This window comes from Hibiscus syriacus, unplaced genomic scaffold (genome assembly GCF_006381635.1).
Source record: "Hibiscus syriacus cultivar Baekdansim isolate YM2019G1 unplaced genomic scaffold, ASM638163v2 tig00002919_pilon, whole genome shotgun sequence".
Taxonomy (NCBI): Eukaryota; Viridiplantae; Streptophyta; class Magnoliopsida; order Malvales; family Malvaceae; genus Hibiscus; species Hibiscus syriacus.
The window spans coordinates 818,334-840,423 of record NW_024061957.1 but is presented as its reverse complement, the minus strand read 5'-3'; the positions used below and the strand labels follow the sequence as shown (position 1 = coordinate 840,423).

The 22,090-nt window shown below is 37.8% G+C and overlaps 3 protein-coding genes and 1 pseudogene across 5 annotated transcripts; 2 read left to right on the top strand and 2 right to left on the bottom strand.

The window, feature by feature from the left end:
* Positions 1–76: 76 nt before the first annotated feature.
* Positions 77–11,107, top strand: LOC120163538 (annotated as a pseudogene).
* A 1,144-nt stretch (positions 11,108–12,251) lies between these two features.
* On the bottom strand, positions 12,252–15,264 carry LOC120164726. Of its 2 annotated transcripts, none has more exons than XM_039174391.1 (6): positions 15,111–15,264; positions 14,879–14,971; positions 14,021–14,249; positions 13,758–13,846; positions 13,415–13,522; positions 12,252–12,641 (listed from the first exon to the last, which is right to left on the bottom strand). In XM_039174391.1, the coding sequence occupies exons 1-6, from the start codon at positions 15,192–15,194 to the stop codon at positions 12,480–12,482; spliced, it is 765 nt and encodes a 254-aa protein (XP_039030322.1). In that variant the 5' UTR covers positions 15,195–15,264; the 3' UTR covers positions 12,252–12,479. The 2 variants fall into 2 exon arrangements, with proteins under 2 accessions (XP_039030322.1, XP_039030329.1); XM_039174398.1 differs by having other exon boundaries at positions 14,879–14,976; positions 15,111–15,248.
* Positions 15,265–15,586: 322 nt separating this feature from the next.
* On the top strand, positions 15,587–18,294 carry LOC120164709 (transmembrane 9 superfamily member 12-like). Of its 2 annotated transcripts, none has more exons than XM_039174377.1 (2): positions 15,587–15,751; positions 16,104–18,294. In XM_039174377.1, exon 2 carries the CDS (start codon positions 16,179–16,181, stop codon positions 18,156–18,158), a length of 1,980 nt encoding a protein of 659 aa, XP_039030308.1. In that variant the 5' UTR covers positions 15,587–15,751; positions 16,104–16,178; the 3' UTR covers positions 18,159–18,294. The 2 variants fall into 2 exon arrangements, with proteins under 2 accessions (XP_039030308.1, XP_039030313.1); XM_039174382.1 differs by having other exon boundaries at positions 15,587–15,761; positions 16,103–18,294.
* A 216-nt stretch (positions 18,295–18,510) lies between these two features.
* Positions 18,511–19,980, bottom strand: LOC120163528. Its single transcript, XM_039173448.1, has 5 exons — positions 19,933–19,980; positions 19,759–19,813; positions 19,504–19,573; positions 19,340–19,394; positions 18,511–19,068 (listed from the first exon to the last, which is right to left on the bottom strand). The coding sequence occupies exons 1-5, from the start codon at positions 19,978–19,980 to the stop codon at positions 18,511–18,513; spliced, it is 786 nt and encodes a 261-aa protein (XP_039029379.1).
* Between the last annotated feature and the right edge of the window lie 2,110 nt (positions 19,981–22,090).

Below are 22,090 nucleotides of genomic sequence, written 5' to 3'. Positions count from 1 at the left end.
CATGCATGCGTCAGTACTGCTTGGAGATTGGTGCAAATAAAGTAGTAATTCTAAATTCTTGTATACTAATACATATATGTGCACCGCAAGTAAGTTGGTGAAGAAAAGTTCTTTTAATTAAAATAAATGAACTTAATATATTTGAGAAAAAGACTCTTAAATTAATATATATATATATATATATATATATATAATTTTTAATAAAATATTTAAAAATTTATTTGATATACTAATAATGACTTATTTTAATTTTTTTTACAAATATGTAAGTTGGTAAACCATAATCATTTTAACATATTATTGTTATTTTTTATAGTTAAATTAAAAAGTAAACTATAATCATTTAACATATTTTAATTTCTTTTAAGTTGTATTAGAACTCTTAGATAATGAGATCTGATATCATATCATGATCTCTCCTTTTTTTTTTGTGAAAAAGGAGGAAATAAACTACCTAACTACAATCTAATTCTTTTAAGAAAATCATTTGAAAATGATTTGGAAACATGAGAGTGGAAAGCCGTTGAGGAGGCGAAAACAGAAGCTAAACGGCCAAGACGCAGTTTCTTGTATGACGACGTTTACGATGGATTGCCTGGGATCAAGAACTCTTCTGCAAAATCGGCTGCTAAGTATGACGACGTTTTTGAGGTATCGGGGTCTCCGCGTAAGCATAAGTCGATGAATAGCTTGCCGTTTGATGACATGCTTGGGAATCTGGGGAGAAAAGAGACTGAGGCGAAGGCGAATAACGAGAGAGTGAAAGCAGAAAAAGATGCACCCTTATTTGATGATTTGCTTGCTGGTTTCGGTCAGAGTAGCTCTGCAGCTTCTGTAAGGTATCTTCCAGTTCATAAGGATTTGAGTTTGAAATAATTGCATGTTATGCTACTTCTATGTTATGCGTGATTGTTGTTGCATCCTTCGGACACTTCGATTTAGGTATTTGTGCTGCCTTTTTGTATTAAAGATTATCGGCAGTTTATATTTTCGCATAAATGCTTAAATTTGCAATCTAGATTAAGGTTCTGAGACTTGGCTGTGGTTTTGGCAGCTAGCATGCACTTGGGGGGCAAATCATTCAATGAGATGAACATATTTCAGTACATATCTTTGTAGTTAGGTTTAGTTCTTGTTTGCTGCAAGACTTTAATCAAGGTTATTTTTTACTGGTTTTGTCATTTGTGTGTTTTAAATAATGAAATGTTAATTATTTGTCCAAAAACGTTACACGGGAGGTAATTTTGTGTGATTTTCTGGAAAATAACTAAAGATGGTATTTTACTTGCTAAAATTGACTAAGATGACTTGGTGTTTCTAGAATTACTTATCAATTAGTTGCTCTTTATTGTTTGGTTTCTCAACTGTACAGCATAGCTTCTTCCCAATATATTTAATTCAATTAAAGCTGCAATTTGTTCTCGTCAATAGAAGGTACACTTTGCTGGGGTTAATCAACACTGTCAATGATCTGATCTTATATGCTCTTCTAATGGAGTTTGATGTGCTATAAAATATTGATATGTAAGGATGAACTATAAACAAATACTGTACATGGATTTTTCAATTATTTTTTCCCACTAGGGAAGATATTCACATTGATCAGTCACATAGTTGAGGGTCATTCTCATTTGGAGCTGCAACCACTAAAGAAACCTATGTTTATGATCTGAACGGCTTGCATATGATTGTGTTTTAGGATTTTTAATTACAAAACACTGCACATGTATACTGAATTGAATGCATGGTTCTCCTTTCCCCTTCGCTACCTCTGCACATAGTTGAGAAATGCTTGTCATCCTCTGTTTATTTCTGTTTTCATTAAGGTGGCAAATTTCCTAGATTAAATTCGTTTGCTAGTTATCATTCTGTTGGTTATCCAATATTTCCAGAGTTAAGACGGGACAATAGGTACTGCCAGAAACTTTTGAGATTTTCTTATGAGTTTGGAAACCATTTGAATTGATTGTTATCACTCAAGGCGTTTTAGCTGTCACCATACATGGCAGAGTAAATAAACAGAAAAAATATAACTTATTTGTGTTACAGTTCTGACTATGTTTAATTGGAAACTATGCTAGCTTAACTGTGAAGAAATATGTTTCGGTATATTTGGACCCTAAGCTTTTTGTAATGAAGATTCAGATGATGTATCTTTCTTTTCAGTTCAATATCTGTCTGATGCAGGTTTATCTGTCACTTGTTCTTATAATACTTTGCTACACCATGTAAATATTAGCTGAATTATCTTCATCCTATGGCAGATCAACTTCAGAGGCTGGCCAGTCTCAGAGACTAGCCTCCAATTCAAGCAAGACTGCCTCCAATTTGATGGAGGACCCTTTTGTTGTCTTAGAAGCAACACCAGACCCAGCAGATTCATCCACAGGATTGTTTACTGACCGCTCTGAAGTAATGAGTAAACTTAATGGATTTGGGAAGTCAAGAGTGGAGAGTTCATCTGGTAGTGGGGGAATATTTGATGATATTGATCCTCTTGATGGTCTTGGAAAGTCTGTTCCTCCTGTATCATCTGAGATCAATAAGAGAGGGAAGGATAGAAGCCCTTTAAGAACTGCAAGTGTACCACAAGCTCCTTCTACTAAAGAGCAAAATAATGGGGATCATGAGAACGGTACGAAGAAGTGGATGCCTTCTATGGACGGTTTTCTTGACTCTAATCAACCTGTGTTTGACATGCCCAGTATGTTTCATAGTTCTGTTGGTCAAACTACTAGCCCTCCATCATACTCATATGTTGGTTCTAGTGAGACTAGTTCCCAGGTAAATAAAACTCCAAGATCTGAAAAGAACTTTGATGCGTCTGTCTGATGATGTGTGGCTCATTGTATCAGAGGTTCCACTCTTTACACAACCTACTAGCGCTCCACCTCCTTCAAGACCCCCACCTCCAAGACCACCACGAATTACAAAGACAACGAAAGACTCATTTTCTTCCACAAATGCAAAAAGGAAGGTAGATGATTTTTCTATTTTCCAGAATTCAACTCAGTACCCACAGAGCTCTCAGTCAGCTCGTGCTGCATCAAGCAACTCTGTTACATCTCAAATTGATGAACTCGAAGATTTTGCGATGGGTATGGCCTGGAATAATGTTGAACGGAGTGAAGTTTTTCCTGGTGATGATTTTGAGACTAATTCTGCTGCTGCTGCCATGAAAGAGACAATGGATAGAGCAGAGGCTAAATTTAGGCATGCCGAGGGGGAGAGAGAATTTGAAGGGTGCTAAGAGTAAAGAAACTGGTCAAATGGATAAAGATGAGAGAGCTACCCGAGATGCTTTGGATAGAGAAGTTAGAGAAAAGAAAGAGAGACTGGAGCATGAGAGGCAACAGAGAGAAAGGGAGGAGGAAGAGAGAGAGAAAAGGAGACGTAAAATGGATAGGGAAAGGGAGGAGAAGGAGAGAGAACAAAAAAGGCTTGAAAAAGAGAGGGAGCGAGTCAGGGAGATGGAGAGGGAAAAGGCAAGACAAGCTGTTGAAAGGGCTACTAGAGAAGCACGTGAAAGAGCAGCTGCTGAGGCTTGTGCCAGAGCTGAAAGAGCTTCTGTTCAAAAGGCAGCTGCTGAAGCTCGAGAGCGTGCAGAAAGGGCTGCAGTGCAGAGAGCGCAAGCTGAATTTCGTGTAAGAGCCGCTGCTGAGGCAAAAGAAAAAGCAGAAAGCTGCAGAAGCGAGAGAAAGGGGGGCAAGAGATGGGGTAGCAAGGGAGAGGACTGCAGCAGCTAAAGCTGAAGCTGAACTGAAGCACAGAGCAGAAAGAGCTGCTGTGGAGAGGGCTGCTTCAGAGGCTCGAGAAAGAGCAGCTGCAGAGGCTCGTGAAAGAGCAGCTGTTTCTGCAAGGGTGAGCCAGCAAATTTTTTTTTTGATAGAATAGGGAGACCTCATTAAAAACCCCCTTCATACTCAATGAAATGATAAAATTTATCAAGCATTGGAAGGAGAAAAAGAGTGTCTCATATTTTATTGCAACATGGTACATTACAACATGGTACATTACAACTTAGGAATCATCAAAACATTACATCAATCCACTATAAACCAAAAAATACAACACCCCCCAAATCTATGACTTAAGTCGAACACACACCCCACTCGTCCAATTCCCTCTTTTGCCAACTTGTCCGCCTCCCAATTAGCCGCTCTGGGGATATGTCTGATCACCACATCTCTATCCCTATAAATCTCTATGATTTCATTCAACAATGAACACAACTGATTCGGCCTTGGTGAGCCAGCAATATAATGATAATGATTTTGAATCCTTTTTTAGCATGAGTTCTCGACCAAGCAGTGCACCAAGGCCAAGAGCTAATGCTTCGGTGAGAACCTAAGGCCGTCACCTTGTATTTGTGTCCTGATTAGAGATTCAGTGTCAGGCTGTGTAGTATCTAACCTGAACTGCTGCTCCTGCAGTTTCCTTTGTTTGATGGACAAAACAAGGGAGGGCCCGAAGTAACTAGGGGAATGTCTGTTGGATCTTCGTCTAGCATGAAGAAAGCTTCAAGTGCGAATATTGTTGATGATCTCAGTTATATTTTTGGAGGTATTGTAAATTCTGATCTAATGATCTCTATAATATGTGATTTCATGTTTATTCTTCTCTTTAATTGATAACTGACTAAACTACTTCGCTTGCTAAAGCTGCTGCATCTTCATCTGGTGCCAAGAGGTTGAAGGGGAAACTGAAGAAAGGCGAAGAGCCCGCTTAGAACGCCACCAAAGAACTCAGGAGCGTGCTGTATGTATTCTGTTACCTGATTTCATTTATCTTTGCTCTCCTGTCCCGTTATAAATTGTTTGCTAGCCTGGTTTACTATTGAGTTCTGCATATCCAGGCAAAAGCACTGGCCGAGAAAAATCAACGAGATCTTCAAGTGCAAAGGGAACAAGCTGAGAGACAAGTGAGTGGATGCAGTAAATATTATTTTTTTTCCTATTATTTTCCTCATCTTTTCATTTTTTTCAACTGTTTTTGTTGGAGTTTATTTTTCAATAGGTCCAACCATTATGGACTTTTTACTCTGGTCCCACCACCCCTCATATTATGTACCTTGCACAATGGCATTGCATTTTATGTGTTGCAAGTGTGTGTAGGTCTGTGGTTGTCAGTTTTACCTTCAGTTGGCATCAAAGGTAAATTGTGAAGTTGAATCCATTATAGTTTACACAATCGCCTTAATTTTATAGCAACGTGTAAACAAATTGGGTGGCTTTGATTTGCAGATAATACTTATATGAGAGAAAGTGATGACCGAGTATTTAATCCTAGAATATGATTCTGCTGAGACTTCTAAAATTGTTATTATTGATAAGTTAAAATTTAGCCAAGATTTTTTGTAGCCCTAGTATCACTGGTGAGATGAGTAACGAGTGGCAAATTAATTTCTTATACGAACCTAAAACTAAATTAACCTTCACATCTGCCCTTGCACCACTATGTGATCTTAATTTAGATTCTTTATTAATTGAATGTATAATGGCACATTTGCTGAAAGAAATACTGTTATGCTTTCTATATGCTGTGTGATAATATATGTATGGAGTTTATCTAATGTGTGTGAATGACTTTCTACTTGTACATGCATACATCTGCAACACTTTTTCTTTTAATTGGTCTGCCCAATAATTATTTATGGGCATATTTCAGAGAATTGCTGAAACACTATATATTGAGATCAAGAGATGGTCTGCTGGGAAAGAGGGGAATTTGCGTGCTGTGCTATCAACATTGCAATATGTATGTTGTTTTATTGCTTACTACTACTATCATTTTTCGTTCTCTTTCAATTTTTTTTATAAGAATGTTAGGCCTCGTTAAAAACTCCCTTCTTGATTAATGATCTTGTAGGGAAGCTCCTTAATCAGCGGAAGGGGGAAAAGAGTGCCTATATATTATTCATCATAATAAATTACAATGAAAGCAACAATAGTAACCCCTTACAAAACACAGAAAATCAAGAAACATCCCTAAACAACCATCAACAACTTTACTAACTCAGCCTATGCCTTCTTTAGCTAAGGCATCAGCCTCTAAATTGGCCGTCCTATTAACCCATCTAACAACACCTATAAATGCATTAAGCATATGAACAATACCTTTAATCAAGAAGGCATACACAACTGGACATAATTCAACCCCCTTAATCCAATCCACAACCACCTTACTATCACTCTCTATAATCAAACGGTCCTTGATCTTCTATCGAAAATTTGCAAAGAAAGACAACCCCATAAGAATAGCCTTTAACTCCATCAACGTAGGAGGTCCCGGACCAACAGGTTCCTTGAAATATATAGTAGAACCTGAGGAATCTTTTAAAACTCCTCCTAACCCGCTTTTCTTCCAATCCCTTGTAATGGCAGCATCAACATTTAATTTAACAAAACCCATAGGAATAGACACTTCTTTATACTTTGCTAAGAACCAAGAAGCAAGCCTAAACCTTGCTAAAATGAAGTATTCTGCCTTATCAAACTTTCCCCCTTCAAACACCACAAAATTCCTCATTTTCCAAGTGGTCCAAAGAACGACCCCTGGAATAAAAGGCCAGATCGGAGAGTTGGACTTCAAACCATCCCAAGCTAGAAATATGCTTTTAGCATCCGTTGGTAAAACAGAACAAATCCTCCAAAAATTTAAAAACTTATTCCAAAGAGACCACACCACCGGACAAGAGAAAAACAAATGAGAGGGAGACTCATCCGACATCTTGCATAGGGGACACAACACATCTTCAATTCCTTGAACACCTCTTTTGACAAGTTCAGCCCTAACAGCCAGCTTCCCATGAGCGATCTGCCAAAGAAAACACTCTACTCTTGGAGGCAGTAGCCCTCTCCAAATAATCTTTTTCCAGAAAAAGACCTCCTCTGATCCCAAAGTCTCCGATGAACATAGATTAACAGTTGATCTAACAGTAAAAATCCCATCCCCAATACCTTTCCAAATCAAACGATCAGAAAATTCCGATGAGAGTGAAAAATTTGTAATGATAGCCAACAAGTTAGACCACTGTTCTAGTTCTCAGTCATGAAGATTTCTTCTAAACTTGACATCCCAAGTCCAAACGAAAGAGATATACTCCCCAAATTCAGATAATTTACCAAACTTATTTATGGAAATGGAAAATAGTCTTGGGAAAATGACATAAAGTGGATGATCCAAAGCCCAAATATCTTGCCAAAACCGAATAGTTTTACCATCACCAACATGAAAACTACACATGCTTCTAAATTTAGTGCCAAAGAAGTCTTCTTTAAAATAATTATTTAGCATTGATCTCCAAATCCAGGATACCTTAGGTGGAATCTTACTGTCAAGAATTAAAACTGAAGAATCCAGTCTATATTTGGCACAAACAACTTCCCTCCAAACTGAATCCCTATCATTGGTAAACCTCCAAGTCCATTTCCCCAAAAGCGCTCTATTCATCAAGTTAAGATTAAGAATTCCTAAGCCCCCTTCACTCTTCGGCTTGCTAACATTGGACTAGCTAACCCAGTGAATTTTTCTAATGACATTTCCCCCTCCCCATAGGAAATTCGACATAATAGAGTTAAGGGTTTTAAGAACCGAAACTGGAATTTTAAATATGGAAAGATAATATGTAGGAAGCGAACAAAGAACCGCCTTAATCAACACTAGTCTCCCTGTTAAAGAAAGAGATGTTGCCTTCCACCCGGTTAACTTGTTAAAAAAATTATTAATGACAGGTTCCCAAATAGCTGCAGAATTTCTAGTAGCACCAAGGGGAAGCCCTAGATATTCAGAAGGAAATCTGCCAATTGAACATCCAATAATAGTAGCCCATTCCAGCAGTTCCTCCTCATTAACATTAACACCAAACAATTTACTCTTCTTCAAATTCAGCTGTAGACCAGAAATCACTTGAAAAACTCGAAGCACCCTTTTGACATTCTGAATTTGCATTTTCGAAGCACCAGAAAATATAATCAAATCATCAGCAAACTGTAAATGGGACACATTTACAGACCCTTGTTCCCTGCCAATCACCATTCCAGAAAATAAACCCTGTGACACAGCCCTTCGAATCAGTAAATTAAGTAGCTCCCCTACTAAGTTAAACAACAAAGGAGACAGAGAACAACCTTGTCGAAGACCTTTAGTCGTTGAGAATTCCTCAGAAGGAACTCCATTTACAAGAACCGAAACAGAAGCTGTGGTTACACACTGCTTAATCCAACCCCTCCTTCTGGAACCAAAGCCCATTTTCTCCATTATTTTAAATAAAATAGACCACTCAACAGAATCGTAAGCTTTCTTGAAATCAACCTTGAATACACAACCCTTGAGTCCATTTTTTCTCCAATAATCAACTCCTTCATTAGCAATTAAAGAACAATCCAGAATATGTCTACCGGGTATGAAGGCAAACTGAGTTGGACTAATGATGTCTGAAATGCAACCCCTCAACCTCCTCGACAAACACTTAGAAATGATCTTATACAACCCACCAACTAGGCTAATTGGCCTAAAGTCATCTAGACCGCCAATATTAGAGACCTTTGGAATGAGAGTGATAAAGGTATGATTAACCCCATGTTCCCAATCTTTCCCCAAATAAAAATCATGAAAAAATTTCATAATATCAACCTCGAGGACATGACAAAACCTTTTGAAGAAGCCCATATTTAAACCATCCGGTCCCGGCGCTTTATTACTATCACAAGAATTTATAGTTTCCCAGACTTCCTCCTTTGTAAATTCCCTCTCTAAACATAGATTCTGCTCAAATGAAATACTGGGAAAATCCAACCTTATCTCTTCGACCTCTAAAGTCGAATTCTCATTGAAAATCTTAAAGAAGTGGTCTCTAATAGTGGTCTTAATGACAGACGGTTCTTGAATAACATTACCCCCGATATTCAAAGCATTCAAAGCATTCCTCCTCTTCCTAATAGAAGCACAATTATGGAAAAATCTTGTATTTCTATCTCCATCTTCTATCCATTTTGACCTGGAATTTTGGAACCAGATTTGCTCCTCTATTTTATAGAGTCTCCACAATTATGTTTTTGCTGAAATTAACTCTGCTGCTATATCACTGTTAACACCATCCTGCACCTGTTGGATATCCAATTCTAGTTTGTGGATCCTCGATTCTAAGTCTGAAATACGAGCCTCTGGAAATTGATCCCTCCTGCCCGCCCAATTCTTGATAGCAGTTTTTGTATTTCTCAGAATACTATAAATTCCATCCTTCCTCTGATGATTCTTCCTTTCTTGAATTGAAGATCTGACCAAATCCTCAAACCCAACTTCTTCCATGAGATAATTAAAAAGTTTAAAAGGTTTTTTACCCCAATTGACACCTCCATTTTCCAGCAGTAGAGCATTATGGTCTGATAGAGATCTAGGCAGTAAGGTTTGCACCATATCAGGAAATGCAGCAAGAAATTGACCATCAACCAAAAACCGGTCCAATCTAACATAAGTAGGGGTATCTTGATTATTGCACCATGTAAACCTTCCTCCATTTAAGGGTAAATCAATTAAGCCTGTTTGCAGCATAAAAAGATTGAATATCCTCATTGAATTCCTGTTCTGAGTTCTTCCGATCTTCTCTTCTTCATGTAGGTATACATTAAAGTCCCCCCCTACACAAATAGGAGCCCTCTGACCACCTATGAACATGCTCAACTCTTCAAAAAAACCATCTTTCTCCTCCTCTACTGAAGGGCCTTAAACATTGATGAAAATACAACTGAAATAATTGACACGAAATTTTCCGGATAAAACAATGAATCTTCTATAAATAAACTGATTTTCCAATTTGAAAATTTTATCATCCCAACAACTCATTAAACCCCCTGATGAGCCAACCGATTAAATGGAGTAGATGGATTTTAGGGCAAACTACAAGATAGTTGTTGGAGGAACAAAAATGAATTCAAACATAAGAACCACGTTGTGACTGAACGCTGTCCCTTTTCTGATAACCTCCTATTTAAGTTGCAAAATTATATTTTGTGCTGTTGACGTTTTAATTAAATTTTTGTATCCTAGAAATCGAATAAACATCTTGTTAAACCTTCCTATGATCGTGCATCTCATGGCCTTTTCCAGCTGATAATGCTGACTATAGTCTATAGCAGTAATAGTATTTAAAAAAGCAACCCAGATCCCGGTATCCCGTCTTTAACTTTACTTTTCTACTATTTCCTGCTAGAACTTACTTCACAAATTTCCATTCACAACTTTTCTTTTCTACTATTTGAGGATACTAATTGTGTTTCTAACACTTGATGCTTGAGATTGAGCGTTGTTATACCTGCAAGTACTTATGTATGACGACATTCATCTGAAAGTTTTAACTTTTGCTCCCCACCAATGGAGTTGTTTCATTTTCTTGTAACTAGTACTGCTGTAATTTTGATCAAATTCGATGGCAGATTTTATTTTATTTTATTTTTAAGGTCATAGTTGATTCTCTTCACCATTTGTCTCCTGAACTTGCTCTTTGATGATCAGGTTCTTTGGCCTGAATGTGGATGGCAACCTTTTTCTTCGATGGATTTGATTACAGCTGCGGCAGTTAAAAAGGCTTACAGAAAGGCGACGCTTTGCATCCATCCTGATAAGGTCCAACAAAAAGGTGCCAATCTTCAGCAGAAATATATTTCAGAGAAGGTGTTTGACTTGCTCAAGGTACTTCACTCTTGGTGTCGTAATTTATAGTAGACCCACAACTTACTGGTTGTCATTTTTGTTAGATGGATAACAGTGCTGCCGTTTCTTTCCATAATATTTTCTTCCTCACCGTTTTCTTTGCATCTATGTTAAATAGGAAGCATGGAACAAGTTCAATTCTGAGGAGCTGTTCTGAGTTTCAATTTGTTGTTACGTTTCTAAAAGTTCATCATTCGGCAAACTATGCGTTGGAGTCAAATGCACGGCTGTTCCAGCAGCTATAATTCTGTTTATCTGTAGCTGTTGTCGGCTTCAGTTTGATGATTCGTAATATCAGCTGGTACAACGGATCATGCGGTACCAGCTTCAAAGTTTTGTAATGGAGGGTGAAGGGTGAAGTACTCTTCTTATGTTCATATTGGTGTACATTTATTAATCTTCATCCAACTGATGCATACGGAAAGTTGAATTTTTTGAGTTGATGTAGATTATCATACACTCGAAGATGCGGGGATTTTCATTTTTGTGATTTATTCTTTTACATGATATTCTTTTACATTGATTAGTTTGAGTGATACCGATATTATTCAACTGATATGCGTCTGTTGTGATGGGTATTCCCAGGTTGATGATTCATTAATTATTTTTCAATTTTCTCAAGCCCTACTCAGCTTTAGAGATGCACATAAGCCGGATTTCAATCCGATCTGGATCTGATAAAAACCGATCCGGTTTTTTCCCCCAACCCAAAAACCGGATTTTAAAAAAACTGATTCGGATCCTAACCGGTTTGGAGGGTCGGATGGTGTAACCGGTGTAACCGATTTCGGTTTGCAAAAATCGGTTTTAAAAAAAAAACCGGATTTTTCCGGATAAAAAACCGGTTTTTTATCCGGTTTGAAAAAAACCGGTTTTTAATCCAGTAAAAAAACCGGTCGTTCAATTTTTTCCCAAACCGGTTATACTATCCGGTTTTTAAATATCCGATCCGGTTTAAAAAAAACTGGTTTTTCCAAAATCCGGTTTCGGATATTTTTTACCCAAAATCGGATATTCGAATTTTTTGTGCACCTCTACTCAGCTTCCGTCTCTTTGTTGATGAAATCGATTTTTACTTCGGTGTAGAAGGCCACCTGCACTTTTCTTTTCGTGGTCTTGGCATATTTGCAATTGTCAGCTAAAGTTTAGTGGGAATTTTTTTATTAAATAATAAAGATTAGTTATATCATTTTTATTGATTATCACATAATTTTTTCATCAAATATTAACTATAAGTAACTTGATTCATATCATTTAAATAGTTAATAATTTGAATATAAAATTAAAACATTGAAAATCGGATTGAAATTGCCATGATTAAATTATAAAATTAAAACATTGAAGATCAGACTGAAATTGCCATGATTAAATGGTCATGATATAATTTACCCCACATTTTTATACTACATATTTAACATGATGTTTTAAAAATATTTTATTTAAAGCATGAATTTGGGAAATGACATTGTTAAGAAGGATTGTGACTGACATTACAGTAAAACGAATATCTATGAGAGCTGAGAGGAGACAAGATTCTTTCGTTCATGGTAAGAGTGGAAACGAATATTCTTCTGCTCAATGTAATATACTGAAATAAAAAAGAAAGAATATAGCAAAACCTAGAACTCTTGTGCGAAGAGAAATGATTCAGATAAAATGGAAGCATGACACGAGAAATTAACCAAAAACGAAACTAAAACCAATGAACCAGAGACGCCTGAATCCCTGATGCACCCATGAACCATGCAGCAGCCGGAACAGGAAGGAAGCTAGATGACAATCTCAAAGGTACTGCAATCCTGACAAAGGATGTACAACGCAGTTAAGCCAAATCTAGTCTCAAGGCAAAACTTGGGTTTCAATCTACACCCTTGTTCTAGATGATCTGCATGGGCTTCCGCTAATCGATCCCGTAGTATGCCTAAATTAACCTGAAAATCAGACCAGATTGTAAGTCATTGAAACTCAACTTCAGAAGCAACTTTCTTGCTTTGTTCACTCATGTTCCTAATGACTCATCTTGACAGAACAAAATGTCGATGGCTTAGCTATCAAGCAACTGTATTTATAGAAAAACCATAAAAGCAGTGCACACAATCATCTTACTCCAAGAAATCGATGTTTTTTCTTCTTTTTCTTGAATGTTTCATATCCTTCACGCAAGCAAACAGATCATAGAGAAAGAGACAAGTATATATTTATTTTGTTATAAGAGCAAGTTCCAAGAATATCTCAATCTATAAAGAATAAATGGAAGGGTCTTTTTGTTTTATAGGGTTTATCACATATTCAGTAGGAAGAGTTTAGGTAAGACTTTCAAAGTGTTTCTCTGGTGGGAGAATCAAGGTTATTCATGGTTAGGAACTATGTCTGCCGTACTTAGGTATGAGTATTGGATATAGATTTTTTTCGACACTGGTATGCTTATTTTCTCTCTAAGTTCTCTCATGTCTTTTAAAGTATTTGAAAGATCATATATCGTATCCATGTTTGAATATATGCCAGACATTGGTTTGAACATGGATACTTCAAGAAAAATAAAGAGTAGGTGCAACATGGTTGGGAAAACTTATCAAATGAAGAGAGATTTCAGAATGTGAAACATGGAGCAATCGAATGATAAGAGTCATCACAAAGAAATAGATGCCATGCAATAAAAGTTTGGAATAAAGAAAAGGAAAAAGAAAAAAATTGATTGGAGAACCTCGTCGCCTCTGTTAAGCTGAAGTTTGCAAAGGGTGCAATAAATAAGTCGATGGTTCTGTTGTAACTCTCCTCTCTTACAGATGGGGCACCATAACTGTTGCTGCACCTAACATAAACACCAAAAATCTTGTTGATTTCATTCATTTAGAAAAACTTGGTAGAAAACGATGAAAATTGAAAGTCCTATGAACCATAATATAGGACATAAAAAACTAATACTATAGAAATTTATTGCAAGTTATCAAAACACCGCAAAACACCGCTTGTTAAATATCCCCCAAGGGTTAATAATATTAAACTTATATAAAAAATAAAAAACGAACAGTATATTGACACTGCACCTGCTCATTCAATTGCATATGCTCATAAACTGCACTGGCCAAGTACTCATCTTGTTCATCTTCCCAAGTTTCTATTTCTTCTTTTGGTTCTGCAAGGAACTAGAGTAATCATTTGAACTCAAAAAGGGTGACTTTACCAAATATAACCTCCCAAGTCAGGCATCTGCATGATCATTCACAACACTTATGGAAAGACACGAATACGCACAACACTTTGATGCATGCCTTAACAGCATTGGTTTTAAAATGGGACTATTAATTACCCTTTCCTTCCGGCTCTCTCCTGAGATCCTCGTAAAATATTCTTTGCATTTCTAACATCATCTCTTCACATTCACCTTGATATGCATCTTGAAGGCCATTGTACTCCCATAATTCATCAGAGGCTTCGGAGACGGAGTTTGATCTTCCCAAACTGTCACTTATTGACGAGTCTTTAATTTTTTTGAGTTCATCAGAAACTATGTCCTGAAAAGCAGACTTCATGAACTCCTGAAACCAGAAAACATAATAAATAAATAAGGGGTGTACAAACAAACTCAACCGCATGAACCAAGTTCAAGACAAACACAATTATAAGAAATCAAGAAAAAACACCCAAATTCAAAAATACCAACAAATTTTACAAGCACCAAAAGAATATGTGAAAGAAAACTTCACTGGGCTATTTTTCCTACGTTACTCGAACTTGAGTGCAAGTGTTAAATGCGGATATCCATCTAACACGGGTATATTTTCCCTACGTTTTTTCATATATTTGGAGAGTTTTTAAGGGTTTTCTGTCTGACACAAGCGTTGAACAAGGGAATTTCAAGAAAAATTAGAAAATGAAAGCAATATAGATTTTATCAAGGGAAGCTAACAATGAAAAATGCAAGGATCATTAAACTCTGTAACAACCAGTATTCTCAAATAACTTCCAAGTTCAGGGTAACCAGATATGAAGCAAAAGATTCCCTTTTGCCATATCCCATGTCCAAAGGCAATAAAGATAATGGCATATATTGGAATCCAAGGTGATTAGAAGCACCGAGCTTATAATGGATAAGAACTGCAACACAGGTAGATATAGAAACTGGAAAGAAAGAAAAGAGAGGTGCATTTGAATGAAAACAGAGAACCTTGTGATTGAAAGATTGGGCAGCAGGCAACCTCATTTTCCAAAGCAAACGAGTCCTGTCTTCTCGCACCCTTTTGTAACAATTTTCTCTCAACTATACTTCATCATCCACAATTTAAACAATATTCATCAATTTCAAGTTTTCAACAGAAAATTAAACGGTAAATGGACTGAACCAGAAACCTAAAAGACGATTGAAAACCCATAATTAATCCTTAGAAAGTGAGACGAACCTTGTCTTTCCAAAAGGAGTAGTTGTTGAAACGGGGATGGGATTTAAGCGAAGGTCGTTTGATTGTTGGGCAATCATCTTCCATCTTATGACTCGTGTTTTCGAGCAATCTCGAGAGGGGTAGTTGGGAAATGAATCCTTGAATCGTTGTGGAGAAGAAACTCAGGTTAGTAGTTGGTGTAGAGTTGGGCGATTGGCGATTGGCGCCTCGGCGGTTGATTTGGGTCTTGGCCAACGGGCCTAGATGTTGGTTGGCCCTAAGGCCTAAACATCCACATATAGAATTCACGGCGTCGGTTGAGACAACAAGCCTTAGCGGCAGTCAGATGGACTGAGCCGAGTTACGGTGGGAGCGGTGAAAATTAAAGAGCCGACAGCTCTGTCACTCGAGGTCACTACCCCACATTAAATATTTCAATTTTTTTACTGTTCCCACATTCTTCGATTTGTCACTCTATTATATAAATCATCCAATCTCCGTTTTATTCTCTTCAAAATATTTGCATAATTGTTAGTAGCTTTAAAGTTAAACAATTGAGAGGGAAAAGAAATAGCAAAGAGAAGCAAAATCCAGGGTTCTCTGCTTCGTTCTCACGCGTTTTCTGTGTCGTCTTTGGATCCAGGAGCCGAAATTCCTCTAGACCCGTCTCAGGTTCTTTATCCAATCTTCTTTTTTCGTTTCTCCGCCTTTTACTTAAATGGATTTTTGGTTCTAGATCTAATCTTCCAATTCTTCTTTTGTTTAGTACTATGATCTGTTTTATGATTTTGTATTGATATGATTGGTTTTTAGTAGTTTTGGTTGAAATGATATGTTTAAAAAATCATGCTTTTTTGCATTTTGGTATATGGATCTACTGCTTTTAAAGTTGATTCAATGAAATTGTTTTATGCTTAGGCATCTGGGTATCTTTTCATTGTTTTTTTGTCGTTTTAGTTGATGTTAAGTTGAATTTGTATGGAAACTGATTGTTGAACATCTGTTTTCTGTAGGTTTCGTTTTTCATTCTGAATGCTTCGGTCTAGAGTAGCTTAGATTCGACAGTATATTGCAAGATCTGCTATCATCATGGTTTTCTCGGAAAGAAAGATCCCCGGAATCTGCACGGTTTTTCTGTTTGTGGTTCTTTTTGCCCATTATTCTCATGGGTTTTACCTGCCTGGAAGTTACATGCACACGTATTCGACCTCGGACACTATATTTTCCAAAGTTAATTCATTGACTTCCATTGAAACCGAGCTTCCTTTTGGGTATTACAGTCTCCCTTACTGCAAACCTCTCGGTGGAATAAAGAAAAGTGCCGAGAATCTTGGTGAGCTTCTCAGGGGAGATCAGATCGATAATTCCCCTTATCGGTTTCGAATGAATGTGAATGAGTCTCTCTACCTTTGCACTACCAGTCCCTTGAGGGAGCATGAGGTTAAGCTTTTGAAACAGAGGACTCGCGATTTATATCAAGTGAATATGATTCTAGACAATCTGCCGGTTATGAGGATTGCAAAACAAAATGGGGTTAACATTCAGTGGACTGGATTCCCAGTTGGGTATACCCCACCAAATAGTAATGATGATTACATTATCAATCATCTGAAGTTCAAGGTCTTGGTTCATGAGTACGAAGGCACTGGTGTGCAAATAATTGGAACCGGGGAAGAAGGGATGGGTGTGATCTCTGAAGCTGATCAGAAGAAGGCATCTGGTTTCGAGATTGTTGGTTTTGAGGTGATTCCATGCAGTGTCAAGTACGATCCAGAAGTTATGACTAAACTTCACATGTATGACAGTATCTCTCCTGTGAGCTGCCCCTTGGAACTAGACAAGTCACAGATAATAAGGGAACAAGAGAGGATCTCTTTTACTTACGAGGTTGAATTTGTTAAAAGTGATATTAAATGGCCGTCTCGGTGGGATGCTTACTTGAAGATGGAAGGAGCACGTGTGCACTGGTTTTCAATTCTAAATTCTTTGATGGTGATTACTTTCTTAGCCGGTATCGTGTTTGTCATATTCTTGAGGACTGTGAGGAGGGATTTGACAAGGTATGAGGAATTGGACAAAGAAGCTCAAGCACAAATGAATGAAGAGCTTTCTGGATGGAAGCTTGTTGTGGGTGATGTTTTTAGGGAACCAGAATGCCCCAAACTTCTCTGTGTGATGATCGGAGATGGAGTTCAGATCACAGGAATGGCAGCTGTCACTATAGTTTTTGCTGCCTTTGGTTTCATGTCACCAGCTTCACGAGGAATGCTACTGACAGGGATGATTATTCTCTATCTTTTCCTGGGTACAGCTGCTGGGTATGCTGCTGTACGACTCTGGAGAACTCTCAAGAGCACTTCTGAAGGATGGAGGTCTGTTTCCTGGTCGGTCGCATGCTTCTTTCCTGGAATTGTCTTTGTCATCCTCACGGTATTAAATTTTATTCTGTGGGGAAGTAAAAGTACTGGTGCAATTCCCATTTCTCTGTATTTTATACTCTTGTCTCTCTGGTTCTGCATTTCTGTGCCTCTCACTCTCTTGGGAGGATTCTTGGGGACTAGAGCGGAACCTATTCAATATCCTGTACGGACCAACCAGATCCCTAGGGAGATTCCTGCACGCAAATATCCTTCTTGGCTTCTCGTTCTTGGTTCCGGGACCCTTCCATTTGGAACCCTGTTCATTGAACTCTTCTTCATCCTTTCTAGCATCTGGCTTGGCAGGTTCTATTATGTCTTTGGCTTCTTGCTTATAGTTCTCTTACTACTGGTCATTGTTTGTGCTGAAGTGTCAGTGGTCCTTACCTACATGCATCTCTGTGTCGAGGACTGGCGATGGTGGTGGAAGGCTTTCTTCGCTTCGGGTTCAGTTGCATTCTATGTGTTCCTATACTCTATCAATTATTTGGTCTTTGACCTTCAGAGTTTGAGTGGTCCTGTATCAGCTATTCTTTATCTTGGCTACTCCATGATCATGGCAATTGCAATCATGTTGTCTACAGGCACCATTGGCTTCATCACATCATTCTATTTTGTCCACTATCTTTTCTCATCCGTCAAGATCGATTAAAAGTTTCATCATGGTCTTCAGCTACCAGTATTTTGTCCTGTATTTCTCTCTTATTTTTAATCAAACAGAAAGGCCTCTCTCTTCTTTGTCTAATTGACTATTATTTGTTTTCTTGTTGAATTAAATGTTCTTTAATTGATTTGATCCTATCATAAAGACACCAACCTATATTATTTATTTCTCAAAAATATTTACAGGCAGGACAGACAGGAAAAGTTACAGCCACTACTAGTCTTATACAAGGATGAAAAAGTTTTTGAAAACTTACAACTGAAAGTGTTCTCTTTAACTATAGCTTTTACACAGTTTTACTTAAAAAGGTGCCGTACGAAAACTTTAGACAGTATAGAAGTTATAAGGCTTTATCGAGGTTCTTTGGTTCATCATCATCCCAGTTCAATAAGGCTCTTAGTTGGTCCTCATCATCAGGCCAGTCCACGGTGCTAGCAACTGCGGGTGAAGTTTTCTGTTGCGATGAACTTCCAGAACAGCCGGATGAAGATGAGAAACCCCCCTGAGGTGCAGCATGAAAAGAAGCTGCTTGCTGTTGATATTCAGAAGGTGGCTGTTGATGGCCGAGATTGGCTGGGGTTGTCGGTTTGTTATAAGTAGGATATGCATTCTGCTGGTTGGAATAAAACGGTGGCAGTGTAATGGCTGATGTTCCGAAACCGGATGCATTATGCTGGTTGAAACAAAACGGTGGCATTGTCATGGCTGATAAACTAGATGGACCAGCAGGTATGGTCGTGAAATTTCCTAAACTAGACGGGGCTTGCCTATTCAGGACTGTGTTTCCCATGGTTCCACTGCCTATATACTGATTGGCGAACTTCTTGCACGCGCGTTCCAGTGCATCGTATAGGTACGTTCTTTGTGCTTCCAGACACCTTTGAGCATGCTTCTCAGCCTGCAAAATTATGGCTTTAATATTATGGATGCTGAACAAAGAACATACAAGAGTTTTTCTGTTATCTTTTTCTAGGCTTTGGCTGTAAAATTAGGAGCTAATTTATCTTGAAATATATTAAGAGTAAATTATTCTAACCTAAAATAGAGCAGAAATCAATATACATAACATTCATAGCTTCACATAAAAGATATTCTTGATTTTCAACAATTATTACTATATAATGTTAAAAAAAATTCAGAATAGAGCGATATTTACCGAGCTGACTTACCTCAAGTTTCAGATAGAGTTCTCCCTTCCCGTTTTTTGAATTTCTTCTGCCTCTCCTGCATATTGAACGCCAGCAATCAACCAAAGGTATCAAACCTTGAACCAGTTAAGCAAAAATTTAAATATATCGATATACAGAATCACGTCGATGAAAAGAAAACATACCGGTTATCATACGGGACCGAGTTCGAACGAGTAACGCTGCTTGAACTTCCAGCAACTTGAGAGAACGAGACTTCTTTCATTCAGAATTTGTTTTCAAAATATATGGTCAGCTCGAATAGCAACATGTTTTACTCATAATAACAAATATCAGAGAAAATATTTGCCCCTACACCAATCCTTTTCGAATTTCTGATTCAAGGTGAAAAGGACATACCATAATGATTCGAATCGCAGGTTAAAATGAACAGAACCTACCGGTATTGCCTGCCTCAGTCGACTCCTTGTCTGCATATCTGCCCAGTCTGTATTTCTGAGGCATACATCGATTAACATTTACATAAATGATAGTCCTTCATATGGAAACTTTTAACAGTTGGTTTTAAGTGCTAAAGAGAGGAATGTTTTAATTAAATACAAACAAAAACTTACTTGTAAATGACTCTTGACATGGAGAACACCGAGTCCATCAATATCCATCAGATCCAGGACGGCCTTTGGCGTTGCTCCTGCAAAAAAGATTCACGGTATGGTCAATCAATACGTAATGGTAACTACAAGGTTACTTATGGGCAGCAAAGGCAAGACGAGTCCTCCGGTAACATTTCAGAGCCGGAAAAACATAAGCCGAAATTCATTTAATGCATTATGACTTCCTGGAAACTAACGAATGAGCCTTAGAAAAAAGGGTGCAAATTGTATTACTAAAGAATAAGTTGTATTGTCAAAAAGAGGTGAAAGACTGGTATAGTGGCCATCTTCGTTTAGGTTGGTCCATCATTGAACAATCAAGCATTATGTCCTAACGTTGTTCTTGGGATATTCGATTTCAGTTGCAACCGAGTCCATAATAAACTAAATAGCCAATACTAAGCAGAAATGGTAATACTCTAACTGCAAGTGCCATTTGCAGACTCATGGCGATGCCCTATTCTTCAATAATGTGAACATATTGAAAGTCGTCAAAGCGTGCGAGCAACGGTGCACAAGCCGACAAGCTTGCAGTTGGTACCGTCAAATACGATACCGAAGAAACAGCATTCAACATATATCATCATCAATGCTATGTAAAGCCGTAAGACCGTTACATACGGCTTTAAGAGAAACGACATAATACAAGTCGATAAACTTCCCATGAGCATTTGGAAGAGTATGAACATTGCTCCTAGAATGCAATGTAACAGAACTACATGAAGATATATGAATCAAAAAAGAAAAGTTTAACATCCATAAACGGCCACTGATCGGCATATATTTTGTCGACTGCAGCGAGGAACCTACACGGACTTCCTAGATTACCGTTAAGTCGATCTATTTTAACATGTCAAGCATAGAAAGGTAAAACAACACTGCAAAAGGAAAATTGGAGCATGCAGTGAGCAAATTGGCAATGAGTTTTAGGAATCTTCCACATAAAAAGAGATCAAGGGGACCAAAAAACATCGGAGAAACAAGATGTCAAATTCAAGCAAATCTTATTTAAAACTATGATCAAAACATTGTCAGTGGAATCTAAACAAAGGGAAGAAGCGGTCGGAGAATAGCATCTGCCGTAGATGATTTAGTTTGATCTTACCAGGAAAAAATAGAAACTCATGCAAAAACATATAAAATTTGTTGAAGTGTTGGAGGACAAAAATTTAGCAACTTATGCAAAAACTCATTTGCACACACGGATGAATTAATTTCTCTCTACAATTGGTTGGAGTGTTTGAATGTTGATTGAATAGCCTGAAAAGCAGTAAAAACAAACTCCAAGCACACCGTTAAACGAGTAGAGTTACTTTCCCAAGAAACAAACATGTATCATTCTACAAGGAAAAGAAAAAGGAAAAGGAAATTTTAAAGCTGAGCAAGAAAAATGAAGCTGGGGGAGAATTTAACTATTCAACATAACAAGGTGTAAAGTGACTGAGCCAGCCTAAGCGGTCGATGATGCATGTTGGATAAGGATGAACAAGAGAAGGGAAAAAACCCCTTAGACATCTTGCCAAACACTAACTAAACAAGGCATGCATGTTGTTTCCAGTCAAAAGAGCAGAATCAAGCTGTTTTATGAGTTATTTTCTTGCTCCTACCACATGTTCTCAAGATGAATCCATTTTAGACACCAATTAATTCAACGTATATCACCTGATATAAGATTATTTTAGTTTATTTTAAGAAAGGAAAAGGATATTGAAAAAACTACATGGGACAAGGAAGTAAAAATGGCAGAGAATTTAAGGAAATGGACACTGACTATGAGGGCCACCGAGCCTGTTGCAAACATCGACAAAGCAATCATGGAGTTCCTTAGTCCATCGAAGGCGAGGTTTATTATCTTTAGTCACCGTGAGCTGAGGTTTCTCCTTCACCTTTTGTACCCCCTCGTAACCAACAACATCATTAGCCTTAAAAACAGTAGGATTTCCAGGGATTTCTTGCGAAGCAAGCAATCTGTTTCTATCATCACCCTGGCGAAGTAGCTGCAGGCCATTGACATGATCACCTTGACCAGCTGCCAACACTTGTTTTCCTAGCACCAACCTCCTAAACTCATCAGAATTCTGGTTTACAATATCGTTTTCCATCGGAGCACTCTTCATTC